Source organism: Eulemur rufifrons, chromosome 21 (assembly GCF_041146395.1).
Source record: "Eulemur rufifrons isolate Redbay chromosome 21, OSU_ERuf_1, whole genome shotgun sequence".
In the NCBI taxonomy this organism is placed as follows: domain Eukaryota; kingdom Metazoa; phylum Chordata; class Mammalia; order Primates; family Lemuridae; genus Eulemur; species Eulemur rufifrons.
The window spans coordinates 10,300,517-10,321,182 of record NC_091003.1 but is presented as its reverse complement, the minus strand read 5'-3'; the positions used below and the strand labels follow the sequence as shown (position 1 = coordinate 10,321,182).

General features: G+C 34.7%; 1 protein-coding gene across 1 annotated transcript in view; it reads left to right on the top strand.

Annotated features, from left to right (window-relative positions):
* Nucleotides 1-20,666, top strand: part of MED13L (mediator complex subunit 13L) — a 268,378-nt gene that overhangs the window by 197,162 nt on the left and 50,550 nt on the right. The window contains exons 5-9 of the mRNA XM_069496718.1: nt 8,651-8,796; nt 12,022-12,216; nt 12,610-12,798; nt 16,406-16,571; nt 19,186-19,290. Coding sequence (XP_069352819.1) covers nt 8,651-8,796; nt 12,022-12,216; nt 12,610-12,798; nt 16,406-16,571; nt 19,186-19,290 — 801 coding nt within the window. The remainder of the gene's footprint in view (nt 1-8,650; nt 8,797-12,021; nt 12,217-12,609; nt 12,799-16,405; nt 16,572-19,185; nt 19,291-20,666) is intronic.

The following is a 20,666-nucleotide window of genomic DNA, read 5'->3' as shown; positions in this document are numbered from 1 at the left end:
AAGAAATAGGTCTTCGAAACTTGGAATGAAGAGTTAGAAACATGTGATGAAATATTTGGAGATCTACTTGTAGCATACATGAAATATGATAATAAAGCACCCAGTGAGGAGGGCTTTAAGCTTGAATAAACTTCCCTAGGTCATGTTATGTACTTGAAATAAGAATTAATTTCTTATTTTGAAAATAGTTTTTTTTTTTTTTTTTTTTAAAAGAGACAGGGTCTTGCTCTGTTGCCCTGGCTGGAGTTCAGTGGCATGATTGTAGCTCAGTATAGCCTTGAACTCCTGAGCTGCAATCCTCCAGCCTCAGCCTCTCAAGTAGCCGTACTACAGGTGTACACTATTATGCCTGGCTAATTTTTAATTTTTTTTTGTGGAGATGGGATCTCACTATGTTGCCCAGGCTGGTGAAAATAGTTTAATAAATTGGTATAGCAATTTGTTGTATCATCAATAATGTTTTTATAGGGCACTTAAAATGATGTTCTTGTGAACAAATTCTAGGCGTAAGGCCAGATGTTTGTTAGTCATGATATAATTATTCTTGCATTTGTTTTACTTTTATTCTTCAAAATTTGCACATGTTGATTTTGTTAATAAAATAGGTGGCAAATGTAAAGCTACAGAACAAAACCCTGTAAAGTCCTTAGTATGAATGTTTTCTAGTACTATAATTATATTCTTGAATGTGATTTAAAAAATAAAACAAAACTCAATCAAACTCACACACAGAGTCACATACACCAACAACTTCTCCTCCTATCCCATCATTTTCTCTCCCTTTTCTTCTTTCTCCTCTCCCTCCCTCTTCCCATCCTCTTCTTTTCTGCTTTCTTTCTTTTTCTCCTTTCTTCCTGCCCTCTCCTCCTCTCTACCCCACCTGCTGCTTCTCTCTGCTATCTCTGTTTCCAGTATCTCTAGAAAGAACATAATACAGAGAGAGCCTTATAGTTTACAAACTGTTTCAGTTCCACAGAGTCTTTGAGGATTGTGGTTGGTGTATCAGAGTGACCAGTGCTATGGGGGAAAAATAGGTGTATCAGAGTGACCAGTGCTATGGGGAAAAAATAGGGTTATGTAACTTTAAATTATGTGGTAAGGATAGGACTTGCTGAGGTGGTGTGACATTTAAGCAAAACTTGTAAGAAGTGAGGGAGAGAGTCATGTTGATATCTGGGAGGAAGAGAGTTCCAGGCAGAGGGAACAGTAAATTCAAATTGTGATTGCTTTGAAGAATAGAAGAAAAGCTTATTGGGCTGGAATGAAGAGAGGAAAGGGGAAGAACAATAGGCAGTTTGGTCAGAAAGGTAACCTGTGGCTGGATCTTACTGGGTTTTTGACTTTACACCTTAATGGGGAACCATTTGGAGGATTGGTTTCTGAGTTTCCTGTTCTGTTCCAGTAGCCTCTTTGTTTTTGAGTCACTACTACCTTGTTGCAATTACTCTGGTTTAACAATAAATAGTGATATTGGTAGGTTGTCTCTTACTTTTTTTTCCTTCAAAATTGTGTTGGCTATTCTGGACTCTTTGTTCTGTATAAATTTTAGAATCAGCTTGCCAAATACTTACTGGGATCTTGGTCATAATTGCATTGAATTTATAGATTAATTTGGGGAGAATTGCAGTCTTTATGATATTGGTATCATTTCCAGAATATGATGCATCTTTTTCAGAATATGATGCATCTTTTAAAGGATTTTGTATCTTATTTTATATTCTTCAAACTGACTATTCTGTAAATTTCTCTATAGAAGCCTAGTCTTTTATTGGTTTATTTTCTAGGTACCTTACAGTTTTTATGGCTGTTGCAAATGGGATATATTTTTTCCATTATATTTTCTAAGTGGCATGTAAGAACACAACTGTTCTTGATCTTGTGCCTACCAACCTTATGAATTTTCCTGTTCTCTTTTGTTAGTTCTCTTAGTCTATATATTGTATACATAAAAAACTTAAGAGAATTATATTATCTACAAGTAAAGATAATGTTACTTCTTCCTGTTCAATTTTTATATCACTTTTTTCTTTTTCTTATCTTATTACATTGACTTGGGGTTCTAGGATAGTGTTGTGTAGAAGAGCAGATATCCTTATCTTGCTCCCTTTTTTGAAAAGGGATCCTTCTGAAGTTTTAACATTAAGGTAACTGCTTTATCTGTTTATGTTAATTCCTTTCAATTCCCAGTTTCCTAAGAGTTTTAAAAATAATTATTACTGGATTTTTTTCCTGAAGTTTAATATATGCTTTTTCTCTATGTATTGGTATAGATTCTTTCATTTTTCTCCTTTGTCTATTAACACACTGTATTACATTCTTAGATTTGCTGATGTTAATCTGTCACATTCCTTGTTAAAATAATTTTGAGTTGGATTCAACCTTGAAAGTTTAGTAAAACCTCCTGAGATGGTGTTGATGTGAGTGGGTGGGTGGATTTTTTAGTTATTATTTTCAGAATGTTTTCTACTTCTGTTTTTATAGAAAATTATTCATGTCATATGTTTCAGATTAATTAGCATAAAGTTACTATACATATAGCAGTTTTATCATTAAAAGCTTCCCCACTTTATTTGTAGTTAATTCCTCTTTGTTGGTTCCTGAATGCTTTATTAGTACACCTCCCTCCTTGCACAGACATCTTTCAGACCTCCCACAAATCAGTCTTACCTAATATTTTGTCTTTTAGCCTGCTCAAAAAACAAGTTTTATTTTGTCAGCCTTTTCTATTGCTTTTTTTTTCTATTTTATTAACATGTATTTTTATCTGCTATTTTCATACTTCTGTTTTGTTGTGTTTACTCTTTGTTTTCTTTTTTCAATTTCATTTATTTTAAGACTTCTAAGCATAAAAGGATATAAATTACCCTCTAAGTACTGTTTTTCTTAGATTTGACAAGTGTTATTTTTGTTGTCATTCGAGTTTAAATATTTTGTGATTTCCGTTATGATTTCTTCTGTAATCCATGATTTAGTTAGGGAGTATATGTTTAAGTTGTCAAACAAAAGGATTTTATTTTAACCTTTAAAAAAAACCTGATTTCTAACTAAATTGCACTGTTGTTAAAGAATTTGTAGTCTGTATGATATCATCAATTCTTTGAAATTTAAAACTTGTCTGTGTCCTATTATCCATTTAGTTTTTGCAGTTCTTCCATGTGTTCTTGGAAAGAGAATAGGGTTATCTATTTATGGAAAGCCAACATATATACTGAAATTTATATATTTTGTCAGTTTTATTTTTATATTCTTAATTTGCTTATTCTATTAAATACTGAGACAAGTATATTAAAATCTTTATTAAGTTTCAATTTATCAGTTTTTCCTTGTATTCTAATTTTTTTCTCTCTATATAAAGCTGTATTGTACCATGTGGATGTGTACATACATGTTCATGACTGTTTAAATTTCTTGTTGAATTCCTCTGTATTATTGTAGAATGATGAACTTAAGTTTAAAATATTTTAATAAGTTTTATTTATTATTTCTATACCAGCTTTATTTTTGTTAGGATTCATTTGGCATTTTCATTCGTTTGGTAAGATTTTACTTTGCATTTGTTTGGTGAGCAGTATGTAGGTGGATTTATTTTAATTTTTCAGCCACTCTGATAATCTGTGCCTTTTCACTAGTTTATTTTTTTCATACTCTATCTTTTTAGCTTCATCTTTTACTAGTCTTCTTTATTTTCACAATGATGTAGCCACCTTGCCTTCTAAAAATGTCCTTTAGAAGGGCAGACTCTCTTCAATTCCATACCTTTGCACATATGATTTTCTCTCCTTTGGAGTGGTCTTTGCCACTTTCCTCTTTCTTCTGATTCAAACCTCAGTTTAAATGCCTTGCTCCTCCCCCCCCCCCCCCCCCCGCCTCCTTTTGCAGATAATGTTTTTCTTTGACCAATCCCTTTCTAAAATAGATCCACCTCCCATTATTTTCTATCTTAGTACTTTATTTCTTTTATAATGCTTATTAAGGTTATTTATTTTTATCTACATATGGGTTATTTAGTGATATTCATATTAACATTACTGTTATTTTTAATCATTTCTGTGTTGGTTATTTGGTGTTAGTCATTAGAGAGAGACAAAAGGGGGTATTGTGGTCAAGAGGAGGTATTTCAAGGTTGGGTTACCTGAGGAAAATAGAGGAGGAAATAAAGATTATTCATGAGCGGGTGAGATAAGTACGGGAGTATGTTTCCAGAGAAAAAGGAATATATAAGACTCTAGGGAAGGGTCAGGTAAGTTTGACTGCAGAGGTGTTTAAGGTGAGAAAGAGGTCATATGAAGAATTACCTAAATCAGACCTGATTTACTGAGTAGAAAATGGAGAATTAACACAGTTGAGAAGGCCTGGCATGCTTGTCAAGTGGAATGCCCTAAGAGAACAGGGGTGAGGCTCCAGTTTTAGTTTGACTGACCTTGCAGTGTTTTTGGTTCTGTGTATTCATTTGACTGTATCTTCTGACCTACAGCAGTAGGGGAGATAGTAGAATTGATACAGGGACTGGTTTGAGTTATGGTATGTGATCATGTTGATGTTGTATAAGGGTGAAGGCAGCCATTGATCTAAGGTAGAAATCATTGCTCTGGGTTCCTTAATTGGAGCCTCTAGGGGGCCCAGCACTCTGTGCCAACACTTGGTTTTACATGTGAGGAAGCTACTATCAGAGAGATGAAGTAATTTGCTAGAAATCGTGTAGTTACTGGTGGCCTCTATTATATTTATTTACTATATTTATAAATAACTTACTATTTTTCTTATCTTGTTTTAATTGTCTCTTTTAAAAAGACATTTTATTTTTAAAGTTATCAACATAAAAAAGTAGGTTATGCGTCTCAGTTCTTTGAAGTGAATGCTATTTTGAAATTTTTATAATGATTCTTTAGATTCACCTGACTTTCTTAATCCAAACCTTAAATTGGCTCTCTGTTATTTTGTACATATGAATCTTTTTATTGTCTCAAGTGGTGGCCTCTGATTTATTTTTCAGACCCCTTTCTGATCATGTCCCTCCATTCCTCTGATTAGTTTTTCCAGACTACATCCTGCTCTCAACTGCGTCTGCTCCTTGCTTCATGCTCTCTTACTTTTCTGCTTTCTACTATTGAAACCCTATTTTTTCTTTTTTTAAAGATTGATTTTATTTTAAATGGACCTGTAATGATTGTACATATTTATGGAGTACAATGTGATGTTGCATACCTGTGTACATAGTGTAATGATCAAATCAGGGTAATTAACAAATCCATCACCTCAAACATTTACCATGTCTTTGTGATGGTAACAACAAAATCCTCTTCTCTAGCTATTTTGAGATACACAATACGTTATTATTAACTATAGTGAGCCTACTTGCAGTAGAGTACCAGATCTTATTCTTCCTACCTGTAACTTTGTTTCTGTTGGCTAACTTCTCTTCATCCTTCCCTCTCCCCAGCCTCTGGTAACCAATATTCTACCCTACTTTTGTGAGATCCACTTTTTTAAGATTCCACATGTGAGTGAGATCATGCAGTGTCTTTCTGTGTCTGGCTTATTTCACTTAACATAATATCCTCCAGGTTCATCCATGTTGTCACAAATGATGAGGCCTTATTTTTTTTTTTTTAATAACTGAATAGGATTCCATTGTGTATATATCACACATTTTCTCTCTCCATTCGTTTATTGTGGACTCTTAGGTTGATTCCATATGTTAGCTGTTATGAATAGTGCTGCAGTAAACATGAGAGTGCAGGTATCTCTTTCACATACTGATATCATTTCCTTTGGATATAGACGCAACAGTGGGATTGTGGATCATATGGTAATTCTACTTTTAATTTTTTTGAACCATTTTCCATAATGGCTCTAATGTGCGTTCCATGTTGGTTAATTACCAATATTGTATAAGGATTCCCTTTTCTCTATATCCTTGCCAACACTTATCTGTTGTCTTTTTGATAGTAGCCGTTCCAACTGGAGTGAGGTGATATCTCACCGTGGTTTTGATTTGTATTTCCCTGATGATTAGTGTTGTTGAGCATTTTTTCATATGCCTGTTGGCCATTTGTACTTTTTTGTTTGGTTGATTTTTTCAGGGGGAGGGTTTGAGAGCAAAGCTCAGGGCATCAAACTACCTGACTTCAAAATATACTACAAAGCTGTAATGACCAAAACAGCATAGTGCTGTCACCAAAACAGACACATAGTCCAATGGTACAGAATAGAGAGCCCAGAAAAAAATTCATGTATCTACAGCCAACTGATTTTTGATAAAGTGCCAAGAACACACTGGGGAAAGGGTAGTCTCTTCAATAAATGGTGTTAGGAAAATTGGATATCCCCTGCAGAACAATGAAACTAAAGCCCTGTTTCTCACTCTGAACAAAAATAACTCAAAATGGATTAAAGATTTAAATGTAAGACCCAAAACTATGAAACAACTAGAAGAAAACATAGGGGAAATGCTTCTTGACATTGGCCTGGGCAAAGATGTTTTTGGGGGTAAAACCTTAAAAGCACAGGCAATGAAAGCTAAATTAGACAAATAGGATTACATCAAACTAAAAAGTTTCTGCACAGCAAAGGAAACAACAGAATAAAGAAATAACCCACAGAATGGGAGAAGATGTTTGTAAATAATACATCTGACAAAGGATTAATATTCAGAATATATAAGGAATGTAAACAATTCAATAATAAAAAATAAATAATCTAATTAAAAACGGACAAAAGACATGAGTGGGTACTTCTCAAGCGAAACCAAATATTTTCATTTGTTCTCGTCTCTGTGAAGCATTTGTATATTCTACATTGAAGAAATCACTATACCTCAGCCTTCCTGTGGCCTTTTGTTTTAATTTCTATTTCTGTATACATGTCTAGCTTTATTTTACTCACGTGCTTTCATATCAATCTCTTGCTAGTGTATATACTCCTTGAGGGCAAGGACCGTGTTTTATTCAGTGTCGTTTCAGGCACCTTGCACCGTTCTTTGGACTTATGAGTTGATAAGAAGAATGTTGGTTGTATTTGTTCTCCTGCACAGTTGGGAATCAGTGGAATAGTGAACATATTCTGTGGCTGTCGTCCACATCTACAACTCCCACCAGCTTCTTATAAATAAGCTGTTGACTACATGGGGTAGTAGGCATGACTAGGGGTGAATCAACTCACACCTCTCAGCTGAAATTTACAGTTGAAAAATTAGCCAATCTACAATCAGCAGAACTATGTTTTGGTCCGGTTATGTGCCAGGCATAATGTTATATGTTAAGGATGATGTGATGCTACTGTCATTTTCATAAATAAAGGATAGCACGTTTTTACTATTGATAGGGTTGCATACTTGCATATATTTAAATTATGTGTGTTTTTCCTCTTTGTGAACTTGAAACTTAGAAGTATGGCGTTAATATTTTTTTTACATTTTCAAAATTTTTATAAAATTGTAGTCATTATCTTGCATTTACTAAATATCCAAATACCAAGACTTGCTGTTTCATATTGATGAAATGTAACATTCTATTAAAACACAAAATGTTAGAGTATCTCAACATACTTGTCAAAGAAGAATATGTATGTCTCACTGTGTGATAGAGTAACATTTTTGTCATTTTTATTTCAGTTTTTCCTTAAAGTATTATAATTTTATACTTGAAACAAAGTTTAATGTTTTGAGCAGTAATCAAAATGCATTTTATAATATTTTAGAGAAGTTTTGAAAAGAAGCAATATCTTAGAAATAATTTTTTAATTGGTGGTTGCCTGGCCTTGTTTAGTACAAGTGATTTTGCTTCATCAGGCAAATGTTCTTGTGAGCTGTTTTGAGAAATGTGCTATGCTAGCTTAGGGCCAAAGTTAACAACTTGGAAAGAATGTACCACTGTAGCGATGTTGAAATTATTTTTCTCCACAATACTTCATTTTTATCAGTTTTTAGTTGGTTGTGTGTAAAAAGGAAAAGTGTAATCCTTCAATAAAATGTTTCGATCAGAAGTAAGTTGTAAAAATTAAATATAATGGATTAGCAGACTATTTGGAGACTTATGTTACCTTAACAGTTGCATTATTGGAAATATATATACAACAATGTCCTTAATTACTATTTTTAGATAAACAATTTTAACCTTTTTGTGATGTTGTAAGCTTATAAATTTGATGTTGTATTATACCAAACATAAGCAAAACTATTTGTGTTTGTTCCCAGAATCAGTGACAAGCCAGTTCAGAATCCACTCGGGTTGCCTTTTGATCTTGTTCATACCTTTTCTTAATAAGGCTTTTAAATGTTTCTTCATTTATTTGACTTTACATTTTTGGGTGCTTGCCATGAGAAGGTAGAAAATGTTAGAATTCTTCCTCTGTTCTCAGGTATTTATTATAGTTGGCATAGGACTTAGATTTTACACAAATGAAATTGGAAGCATTCTACACAATAACTTCCAAAAGTTCAGAATGTAACATATCTAATTTTTCAGATTTATCTGCCAGCTTTAATTTAGTTTTTCAACAGCAAACTAGAAGTTTATGTTTTGTCCACAAATAGAGGTCAGCCTTACAGGATGGTTGATAAAGTAGAGCTGTATATAATCTGTAGTTTCTTTTTCTAGCACCTATTTCCAGCGAAAATGTAAAGTCAAGTTTCTAATTTCTTCTTTTTCAGTGAACATTTGTCTTGTGCTTTCACATTCTTTCTTCATGGAGAAAGTAATGTATGTACAAGTGTGGAGATTGCCCAACACCAGCCAATTTATTTGATCAATGAGGAGCATATACACATGGCTCAATCTTCACCTGCACCATTTCAAGGTAAGTAAATGGGATATTTCTGCTCTCCACCTATCCACCATCACTGAGTGGATAGCTACTTTGTCCAGTAAAGTTTTGCAGCATGAGACATTGTCTTAAATGGACTTTTTTTTTTTTTTTTTTTGAGCTAGGATCTCACTCTTGGCTGGGATATAGTGCAGTGGCATCATCATAGCTCCCTGCGACCTCAAACTCCAGGGCTCAAGCAGTCTTCCTGCCTCAGCCTCCCGAGTAGCTGGGGACTATAGGTGCATGCCACCACACCCAGCTAATTTTTCTATTTTTTTTAGAGATGGGGTCTTACGATGTAGTCCAGGCTGGTCTCAGACTCCTGGCTTCAAATGATCCTCCCACCTCAGCCTCCCAAAGTGCTGGGATTACAGGTGTGAGCCACTGCGCCCTTAAATGAACATTTTATAGTTAAGCATAAGGGTCAATTTTTGAAGAAAAAAGGAAAGACTGCCACTTCACAATTAAGTAGTAATAGCTTGGTAGTTTTGTACTGAAGCCTATCACATATATAACATGATCTTATGCATAGTTGTATTGAAGCATAAAATGTAAAGAGTTTCCTTAAGAATGAAAGAAGATTGATAAGTGTTTGAAAAATATCATCCAATGAGTAATTGACAAATCTTATAAATTAAAGGTTTTTATTGTGATTGTTAATAAGAGTTCAAAAATGTGAGGGCTTACAGAAGATTACTATACACTTAGTATTTTAAATTTCAACCAAAATCAAATATCTAGAGTTTTGTAGTTTATGTAGTTTCTTCAGTGATATCAATATCTCTGTTATTTTCTTTTAATTATAGACTAAATTGGCAATAGGTATTTGATTATAATTTAACTTAATACCTTCATATTTTCATTAATTATCAGCTCTACCACCTAGATATCACCAAAATAATGTTCTTTTAATCTGAGCATTCTAAATCTTTGTTTTGTCTTTGGAATTCAGAATCTTTTGTGAATAACAGTGTTACAATGTTATAATATTAGGTTGAACCATATGGAAAAAAATCTTTTTTTAAAATTTGGTTTAATATATCATTACTAGAGATGTCTGGTTGAAATAGTAGTATATCACACAGAATATAATTTTTAAAAACACTGATATTTTAATACCGTGGTCCCAAACCTTTTTGGTACCACGGACTGGTTTCATGGAAGACAGTTTTTCCACCTGGGGTGTCAGGGGTGTTGGGGTGGGAGGTGGAGGTCAGGTGGTGATGCAAACGATGGGGAGTGGCTGTAAATACAGATGCAGCTTCTCTCACTGGTGTGTCCTGGTTCCTAAGTTTCATGGAAGACAATGTTTCCAAGGCTGGGGTGGAGGGGTGGCGAGGGACGCAGAGGTCTGCAGCCTGGGTTCCTAACAGGCCACTGATGGCTATTTTAGACTCGACTAAAATATTTTACTTAGTCTAATAGCCTGTTACATGAGTGTTTAGCCTCCATTTTATTTATGATTGTTTTTGGTTTTCTATAAACTATTCTGATTTAATTTGATGAAAGCATCTGTTTCTTGCCCTAAAGATAATTTTTTTTTCTTTTTGAGGTAAAAAAGAACATTGAATCCTCATTTAACTGTGTCCTATTTATTACCTCAAATTCCCCCCACCCCTGCCCTTTCCTCCTTGCAACACATTTTAAGCTGTACTCTCACTAGTTACATAGTATGTGTATATTGTGGATTGTAAGAATTATTTACTGTTTCCTTGAGGGTTAAAGTGCTAAGAACCATTTGACTTTATCTTAGATTTTATCACTGAAAATCAAAGCATTTATTTGTGGTAATAATAGAAGGCATCACTAGTCATGAACTAACTTTCTAACCTTCAAAGTTGGGAAAAATAATACTGGGAATACCAGGTCCTTACAGACCATTTATTTTAAATCTTACTGCTTTGCCACTAATACCTGAAGTCATAGAAGACATTTGTGGGACATTATCCATCTTATTTTCATGATTGGTTTGGAGTAGGTAGATACTTAGGGCAAGTGCTGGCCTATAGAAAATTATCATGTACATAATTATCCAAATTAATGTGGGAATTTCCTAGAAGTATTAGTGCAAAAAAATTACCCTTGATTAACTGTGTTGGTTGGAGTCAGTATTTTTATCCCATTTGGATCATTGAAGAATAGCAGAAAGACTCCAAGAAATATGAGATGTCTATATCTCTCTCTCTGGATTGATGTGACATATCATCTAGCTGTTTTAAAAAAAACATCAACAAAAAAGGACATCCCATTTAATGACTATGCTGAGATTTTTTTTTTTTTAATTAAGGTTGAGAAAAAGCGACCTTTATCCCCAGAATAGTATTATTTGGAAGGTTGAAATGCCCCAAGGCTAAGAACAGGCTGGGTTATTCACAGTATCATGTTAACTATATTTTTGTGTCTCACTCAATGCAAATGACATCAAGGTCAAATACTGAAAGAAGATAGAGGACGTTGAGTCCTTTACTTTGAGTTAAACTAAATTTTACTTAGAGTTGTTTCATTAACAGACTTCTAAAATAATTATAGCTGAAATTATAACTAAGCATGATGCTTCAAGCTTTGCACATTAAGACTTTTCTGCTATTAGAAATTTTATTTATATATTATTGTTTGATTACTATAGATATTTAGGGAGTCTTGGGAACCATAGGAAGAGCATTCAAGTTTTTTTTTTTTTAATTTTTAACTTTTTTTTACTTTTTATGGAGACAGGGTCTCACTGTGTTGCCCAGGTTGGTCTCGAACTCCTGGCCTCAAGGGATCCTCCTGCCTTGGCCTCCCAGAATACTGGGATTACAGGCAAGAGCCAATGTGCCAGGCAGAGTATTCAAGTTCTGAGCGTGTGCTAGGGTGTGTGTACTGAATGGTTTTCTTCTGTTATGGGAGATTCAGTGTTTACGTTGTACAAGCTATTATTAAACAGATATGTATATGCTTTAATGTATGCATAGTTTATATATTGTGTGTTGATATAGTTGTCTGACCATGTAATACTATCCCCATTTGATTTCCTTCAAAAATCAATGTGAATTGAGAGGTATGTAAATAATAAGAAATTTTTAAAAATCATACTTTAAAAGGAGTTAGGAAATAAAGAGCAATATACATTAAGTTATGCTATGCTTTAAGGTAAAATTACTACATCTGTAGTGTTGCAATTAAGTAGGAATTATCTCTCTAATGTGTAGCATATGTTTTTCCTCCCCTCTGTAGTACTGGTAAGTCCTTATGGCTTAAATGGGACGCTAACAGGCCAAGCATACAAGATGTCAGACCCAGCCACTCGTAAGTTGATCGAGGAATGGCAGTATTTCTATCCGATGGTGCTAAAAAAGAAAGAGGAATTGAAAGAGGAAGAGGAGTTGGGATATGATGATGATTTCCCTGTAGCAGTCGAAGTAATTGTTGGTAAGAGAAAATATTTTGCCTGAAGAGCTTTATTCCATCTTCTTGGTCTTCCTTAATTTAAAAAAAGATAACCATTCAGATTCATCAGAAACAATCTCCATGATTTTCCCATCTTTTTAAAAAAATTTCTTGACACAGTGGTATATGCTGAGTAGTTACCTTGCCTGAAGCATCAGTGGTCCCTGTATTCCAAATACCATTATTATAGTGTTAGAACACGTTTAAACAGCTATTAACTTATGAAAGAATGAAATTTATCACTTTCAGCAAAACTTCACAGTCATCTCATTTTCACCTTTAAGCTCTGACTCTGACCACTGGAGTAATGAAGTTGGCAGTCTGACGTGAACTCTTTCTCAGCTCTGGTTCTCCTACTGCTCTCTTTTCTTACAGGTGGTGTTCGGATGGTTTACCCTTCAGCTTTTGTGTTGATCTCTCAGAATGACATCCCAGTTCCTCAGAGTGTTGCCAGTGCTGGAGGCCACATTACAGTTGGTCAGCAGGGGCTTGGTAGTGTGAAGGACCCTAGCAACTGTGGGATGCCTCTGACCCCTCCTACCTCTCCAGAACAGGCTGTCGTAGGTGAGTATGATGCTGGAGTGTCTGGGGTGGAAGAGAGCCGCAAAGTCACATAGTCCCCCTGCCGTGGAACAGATGTAAGAAAACATTGAGAAATTCATGGTAGAAGAGATGGAGGTACTAGGGTAACTTGAGGATTTTATAAAACGGAGAAGGAAAATTTTAAAGAAACAGAATTTATGTACTTCAGCATTTTAATTGTGCCCATTTTAGTCTTTATTCTAATTGAACAATTCAGTTGTTTCTCTTAAGTTTTGCACACATCTGCCCCTTTATATGTGTATGTATTTTTACACACAGAGAGACCATAGACAAAATTCAGGTTGCTTTTCTAAAATTTTTAAACAAATTGAGAATATTGAATTAGAGAATGACTGAAGCCTTTGCCCAAATGGCCATTGCCAGCCAGGGACAAGTCTTGGAAAATTTTTTCCCTATTGTATTATAAAACTAGACTAGCACCCAGGAGCTCTGAATAAATACTTTGTCCTGTCAGTAATCTGTCTGCATTAATAATAAATATTAATTACATGGGAAAGTTTTGACAGTTTGAACAGTCTCCCTTCATGGAAAAATTCAGAAATTGTTTAAATTGGGAGCGTTTTTGCCTCTTTTGTTTAGTAGTATATTTCCTATATTAACTTTTTTGTAGTTGTAGTTGACCTCATTTTAATTGGAAATCTGGTCACTAAGGAGAGGATACTCATCATACTTGAGCTGAAATGAGATTATTTATATATAGGCATTTAATGTGGGCCAGGTTGGCAGGAAATCAGAGTAAATAAAGTCTTGACTGCTTAACTTTGAAAATCAACTATCAAGCATGGTACATACTTAACATGGTAATTTTCTTGTGTATTTTATAAGACAGTATTTTGAAGTTTCTAGCATGGTGCTTGGCATACAGTAGGCATTCAATAAAATGTTCATGGTTAAGGAACATATTGTGGAAAAGCATAGACTTTGTGATTGAACACACCTAATGACCCTATTTAATTCTCATGCTTTTTATGAATCTGTTTCCTTTTCTGTTAAATACATACTATATATGATTGTTTTACCTATTAGGTAACATACCTGAAAGTGCTTTTGTAAACAACAAAAAAACAGTAAATAAGTGGTAGTTTAAAAAATTGAAAGCAGCACTCAAAGCTCTGCTTTCAATGTACTTTATTGTTACCTGGAAAGAATTACTCAGATATTATGTGGGAGACATAGAAATGGACAACATAGTCTTCATTTTTAAAAGCCATGTAGTTGTTGAGATGGTACAAAAAGTCTGCATCCATCTCTGATATGGTAGAGCAGAGAATTTGGATGACCCCTTGTAAAAGGATATGTCATCAACCAATTTTTATTAAAACTACTTTAAACTGAAAAATAAAAAGTACTTTTATAGTCTTTTATAGTAATCATCATAGAGAAGACAGACATAGTAATGTTAAGACTAGAATTATCAGCATTTTGAAAAGTTTTAAATTCATATCAGTTTAGATTTTTAACAGTTGTACTACATTATTAAGTTACCAGTTTTTGTTTCTGTTTTTTGTTGTTTTTTTTTTTTTGTTTGTTTGTTTGCCTACTACTTAGTGAAATTTGTATTCAGTGTAAAATTGAAGGCCTGCTGGTTACATGATGTCTTGACCTCTGATCAGTTCAGAACTCTAAATTTCAAAATGGAAAAACAAGAGGTTTTGTTTATGGTAGGTTTCAACATGGACTTCTCATGTTGAACTATAGATCTTCAGCTTCCTTCCTCCTTAACTCTATGTATGGTATTATCCGAGGCCTTGGATAAATAAATTGCCTGATGCTGCCTCCTTCCCTAAAGCAAACAAACAAACAAAACTAAGTAAAAGCTGTTGGTATCCTTGGAGTGAAACCAACATGCCCGCATTTTCACATCATAGGATGCTGAATTACAGTTTAGAACTCATAACGCTGCATCAGAGAGAATCCTGGTCAGCCCTGACATTCCGTAGTTGACTGACATTGAACGTTGCCATGTTTTTCTAGATATTGGACAAAGTGCCCCGTAAAATGGCCAAGATTCTCCTAGATTAGCAGGGGGACTAGAAGGACAAATAGTTTTAGTGAAATCACTCATGCTTTATCTGGATAGGTACATACATGTGCCTCTTCTGTTTGATATATAGAGGTAATTGGGGGTAACAACATTTAACATGCATTTAATAGCTTGGAGTAACAAACCTTGTTTAATTCCTTATAAGATATCACCCACATTTGAGTTCAATCATTAAGTGCTACTGAAAAGCGTTAACCTAATGTTAATCAGAAAAGTCTCTCTGGCTTGTTTTCTGCTATCCTCTCCTTTTTTTGGTTATAAATTATTTCCTTATGATACCATGGGCATGTGATCTCTTTAGCTCTAATGTAGATTATTTTGGGGAGAAGGCTCTGTTATCTACTTCTGTTTGTTTCTTCAGTTTGCCTAGTTCTAGAATAGGCATTTGAAAACCTATTGTAAAATTGAAATGAATTCATTTGCACCATGAGCCAAGTTAGGGAACTTTTAAAATAAAAGGTAGCAATGAAAGACAAATTTCTTATCTTCTTTCATTTATCTCATTTGTAATATAACAGTACTTTTCTGGGGGACAAGAGAGCTTCAGTTCCTTAGAATGTAAGCTTTTAGTTTGTGTGTGTGTGTGTTTTCTGTTGTTTTGCTTTTTTAAAAAATAGAGGTAAGCCTAACCATTCAGCCTGTATAATGATTGTGTTTCATTGGTGCCAAGAATATCCAGTTTGTGTTATAAGGTTGTTTCTTTGTTTTCCAGATAGGAGTGGATATTTTCCAGAGTGCTTAAATTGACTGTTTTGGCTAAGATGTTTTGTATCACAGTTCTGTGAAGAATAAAACCAACAATATATTTATTAAATAAATCAAATAATTGAATCAGAATGTATTAAATACTATTGGAAATTGACTTTAGTATTTGTCTTGTATGAGATATAAATAGTAAAAAGTCATAAACAACAACCAATATCATCAACAATCATAGTGGACATAGTTGAAAGAACTGGATTACATATCAACCGTAGTTGGAAAAACTATAAGTGGATTTATTAGAGAAAAACCAGTGAATTTTTACTCCTTTGATAGAAAATGTCGAGATAACCTCTTTCAGTGTTTTAGTACTAAGCTTTCATAAATAGTGTCAGGCATGAGGACAAATAGTTCTACACACAAATTTGAATTTTGACCTTGTTAAAAGCTTTGTGTTCCTTCTACTCAGGGCACTGTGTGCTGTTGTTTTATAGCCATTTAGCTAAATGAGCATAAAGCTCCCTCTACTGTTTGTTTTGCCTTGAAAATTATTTATTGTGTTGGGTTTAAAAATAAAAAACAATCAATGCATGTTTGCCTCTTTAATATTGTGATGTATAAATACAGTGCCAGGGGGAAAAAGCCATCCTGATACAAATTTTACTTAGAGCTACAGATGGTGTTATTGCCAGAGAGTAGGGGCAAAGTTACATGAATGTGAGTGTCAGCAATTAAAATGTATATTTATATTAAATAAGATAACAGTCTAGGTAATAGGAAACCTTTTCAGAAAATTTTAACATTCCAAATTGTCTTTTCTAGGGGAGAGTGGAGGTATGCAGAGTGCTGCCAGTCACCTAGGTTCCCAAGACGGGGGCATGATAACTATGCACAGTCCAAAGAGATCGGGGAAGATTCCTCCAAAACTCCACAATCATATGGTCCATCGAGTCTGGAAGGAATGCATCCTCAATAGAACCCAGTCCAAGTATGTTTCTGGATCAGGTCTGGGTCATGGTGTAGTAACCATCTGCTTGGTTGCTATATGAAGATGGTGAATCACATCACACTATTGTGTGACCAAACTTGAGAGGTCATTGGATTGGTATTTCATCTTTTTGAATGTAATAATAAAATTCAAAACAAAGATGTTAAAATTTAGACATTTATTTTACTTGATTTGATTACCCTGGAAGTTTTTTACATTCCTGGTCATCTAAAGATTGGCATGCTATTGATCTGATATTTTTCAACACAGATGACTCAGAGATTCACCCTGAGTGTCAGTATAGTAATAAGCAGGTTTGGCTTTTATTTGTAATACCAATGTATGAATGCTTCCCAGTTACAAAGGGAAACAACCTTCTTTGCCGATTTACTGTTACACACTAGCCTTATGTTTTAATTGACAATACATTTTTGAACTAACCTGATGACAATTAGAGGGATGTATATTATCTGCTTTGCTTCTGTTTGTTGATTTTAGAAAATGATGTTCTTTTCATTCTCTATCTGACTTTTTTCTTTCCTTTTCTTCCCTCCCTCCTTGCCTTCCGTAACATATTTTTATGGGCCCATTGCTCAGTGTCTTAACACGTTTTTGGAAAACAGGAAGAATTGATTCTAGGAAGAGACTGCTGGTGATTATTTTAATTGCCTAAATGATAATGACAAACAGTAGTCGATAAATACTATTCCACTTATCAAGATTTATGTAAACATAATCAGCACAGTTTTATATCTGTTTTTATATGAGTGAGATGTCTACTTTCTTGACTGATGCAAGTAGACAAATGAGTCTTGATTCTCTGGAACAGAATGAATATAGACATTCTTGTCAATAAGTGCTAATAACTCCATTCATTTAGAAGTTAATTAAATGTTTCTTAAGTGACTGCTGTTCAAAGTTTTATATACAGATTTAAAACTTGTCCTTTGGCCCCAGCTTTCAGCAAATTCATACCAAATATTTATTGCCCAATGAATTGGTTCTAGAATAGGCCACTGAAGATACAGAAAATAAACTCTAAAATAATTGCAGTGGAAAATCACATGACATTGTAGAATTAAAAAGCTACCTCTAGTTACTTTAAAGTGATCCTTTCCTTTAGAATAATTGGTATGGGTATTTTTACTTCTATCTGCAATGCCTAGATAATTTCCAAGTTGACATTTTCTTTTTCCTTTCCTCTCTTTGATTTCTGTCACTATCACCCTTATACCTCTAAAACTCTAACAGACTGTACCCCTTCCATCAGTAGCACAGAACAGGGAAGTGAGACACCCAGGAGGGTGGGAGAGGGTGGAGAACAAGAAACACTGCCGTAAAACATCATTGAAACACTTTGCAGTATCCACTGTAGCAAAATCAGCAATCCAGAAATAATGCCCCCACATTCTTATTTTCATTACATAATAATGGCTGTCTACTTTTTGCCATACTGAGTGACATGTAGGATATATTTTTGTTTTCTGTTTTTTAGTTCATGTTAAAAATGGTAGAGTGCTGCCCTTAAATGCTAGTAAATATTATACAGGTTGAATATCCCTTATCTGAAATGCTTGACACCAGAAGTATTGGGGATTTCAGATTTTTTTTTGAATTTGGAATATTTACATATACATTATGAGATATCTTGGGGATGGGACTCAAATCTAAACGTGAAATTCATTTATGTTTCATATGCGTATATCTGAAGGTACTTTTATTACTCTTATTCAATATTTTAAATAATTTTGTGTCTGAAACAAAGTTTATATACATTGAACCATCAGAAAGCAAAGGTGTCAATATCTCAGCCATCCTGTGAACAATCTGTGGTGGTTTGGCATCACCATCTCCTGATTCTGAGTTTATCTGCTACCGATAAGCAATCATTTTTTACACCTATTCACACATGAGTAGTTAATAGTAAAAAATATGACATACCATTAATACAGTGAAAAAATGTGTTCAAGGTAACTAAGCACCGCAGTAGCCTTACCAGAATGCACGCATCAACTGCTAAACAACAGCAGGCTTTCAGTCTCCACCTCCAGTGCTGTACCATAACGCCCTTTGGGAACACTGAATAAACTGTATATTGTATGCCTATGTGTTGGCTGTAACTGTCACGTGAGGTCAGGTGTGCAATTTTTTACTTGTGGCGTCATGTAGGCACTCAAAAAATTTTGGATTTTGGAGCATTTTGGATTTTAAATTAGGAATGCTCAACCTGTTGGAGTTTTAAGAGTGATTTAAACAATCTTTATCAGGCAGTGTATAATTTACAGATGCTATGGAAAGGTAATTTTAAAAGATAGGTTATTTCTACATAACTTAGGTGACCTTTTTTTATATGAGCAACAGCTAATAATGCCAGATATTGTTTAATTGCTATATATACCACCCATGTTAAAATGTGCAATCAACTTAAATAGGAATATTTTGAGTCTTCTGGTGCATAGAACAAGTAGTTTTTTTCCTTTGGTTGCTCAGAGCTATGTATCAGCTGGGTACCATTACTATGTAAAATGTCTTCAACTCTTTTAAACATTTTTCTCCCCAGGGGCTTGAGTATTATCTCATGTTTACACATAAGTCACATTTTTAACCTTTTTAGGAGGAGCCAAATGTCAACTCCAACTCTTGAAGAAGAGCCTGCTAACAATCCTGCTACTTGGGATTTTGTGGATCCAACCCAAAGAGTCAACTGTTCTTGTTCCAGGTAGGTGGTTAAAAAAGGCAAAATAGTAGTCAAATAGAATGATGAGACATTCAGTGTCTCATCTCCTGGCCTCACAGACCAGCTCTTCCCGTGTTTTGTTTTGTTTTAAATCTCCTTCCTCCTCCAGTAGAGAAGAAAAAGATCAGCCTTTTCTCATATGCAGATGATACAATTTTATTGTCAGAACTCCGAGCTTATTAGATAACTGGCCCTGTTGACAAATTGCTCCCACAAAATGTTTTTCAGTTAATTACTTCAAAGCTAAAAGGCATCAGTTTGACAAGACAATCCCGAGCCCTTTTAAAGAACTTTACTCTTAACTTTAAAGTAGAAATACGTATTAAAAACAGGTTAGCTTAAGTTAATAGAGTTTGGATTAAATAGATTTTCTATAGAGAATTTGTTTTGTTGTTGGTAGTGGTGGTGTTTTTTGATGACTGAGGCAGGCATTTGGTCACACCTGCTAAAAGCTAGAACGTAGACATGGTATCTTAATTGTCCATTCATTTAGGTCTTAGGATAGGGCCCCAGATTGTTTTCTGTAGAAAATTTTTGTACTCCTCCTGGGTATCCCTTGACTTACTCGTTTTGGTAGTAAAGAATCTTATTGTCACGGATTTTCATTGGGGTTCTTACTTTTTTTTTTGAGACAGGGTCTTGCTCTCTCCCCAGGCTATCGTGCAGTGGTGTCATCATAGCTCACTGCAACCTCAAACTTCAAACTTCTGGGCTCGAGAGATGCTCCTGCCTCAGCCTCCCGTGTAGCTGGGGCTACAAGGCTTATGCCACCACACTCTACTGATTTTTCTTTTTTTTGTAGAGACTGGTCTTGCTGTGTTGCACAGGCTGGTCTCGAACTCCTGGCCTCAAGTGACACTCCTGCCTCGTCCTCTCCAAGTGTTAGGATTACAGGCGTGAGCCACTGCACCAGCCTGGGATTCTTACATTTTTTAAGTGTATATAAGTTTCATCCCCCAGTTCATTGGATTGTTAGAGCATGTGGTTTTGATTTTCACTTACTGAGCAATTTTGAGTAGCTCTGCTTCTAAAGTGTATATTTTAAAATTTGATACTATTTAATATTTATAAAAAGTTCAGTTGCGATAAGCCTATTTAGAAGATGGCCATTCATTCCTCTATTTTAGATCAGGGGTTCTTAATGTGGCATAAGTAGTAACTGAGCTTCAGGATAGGAGGCGGTCCATATGCCCCCTGAGAATATGTGCAAACTGTCATGTGTGTATACTTATGGAACAGTTTTGACACCTTCTTCCTGTTCTTCCCTGCTCCTTGAGTTGATTGTCTTTCATCAAGCTCTGCTTCGGTAAAAGCCTCTTGTTGAGAGATGTTGTAAGGATCAGCCTAATGAAACTCAT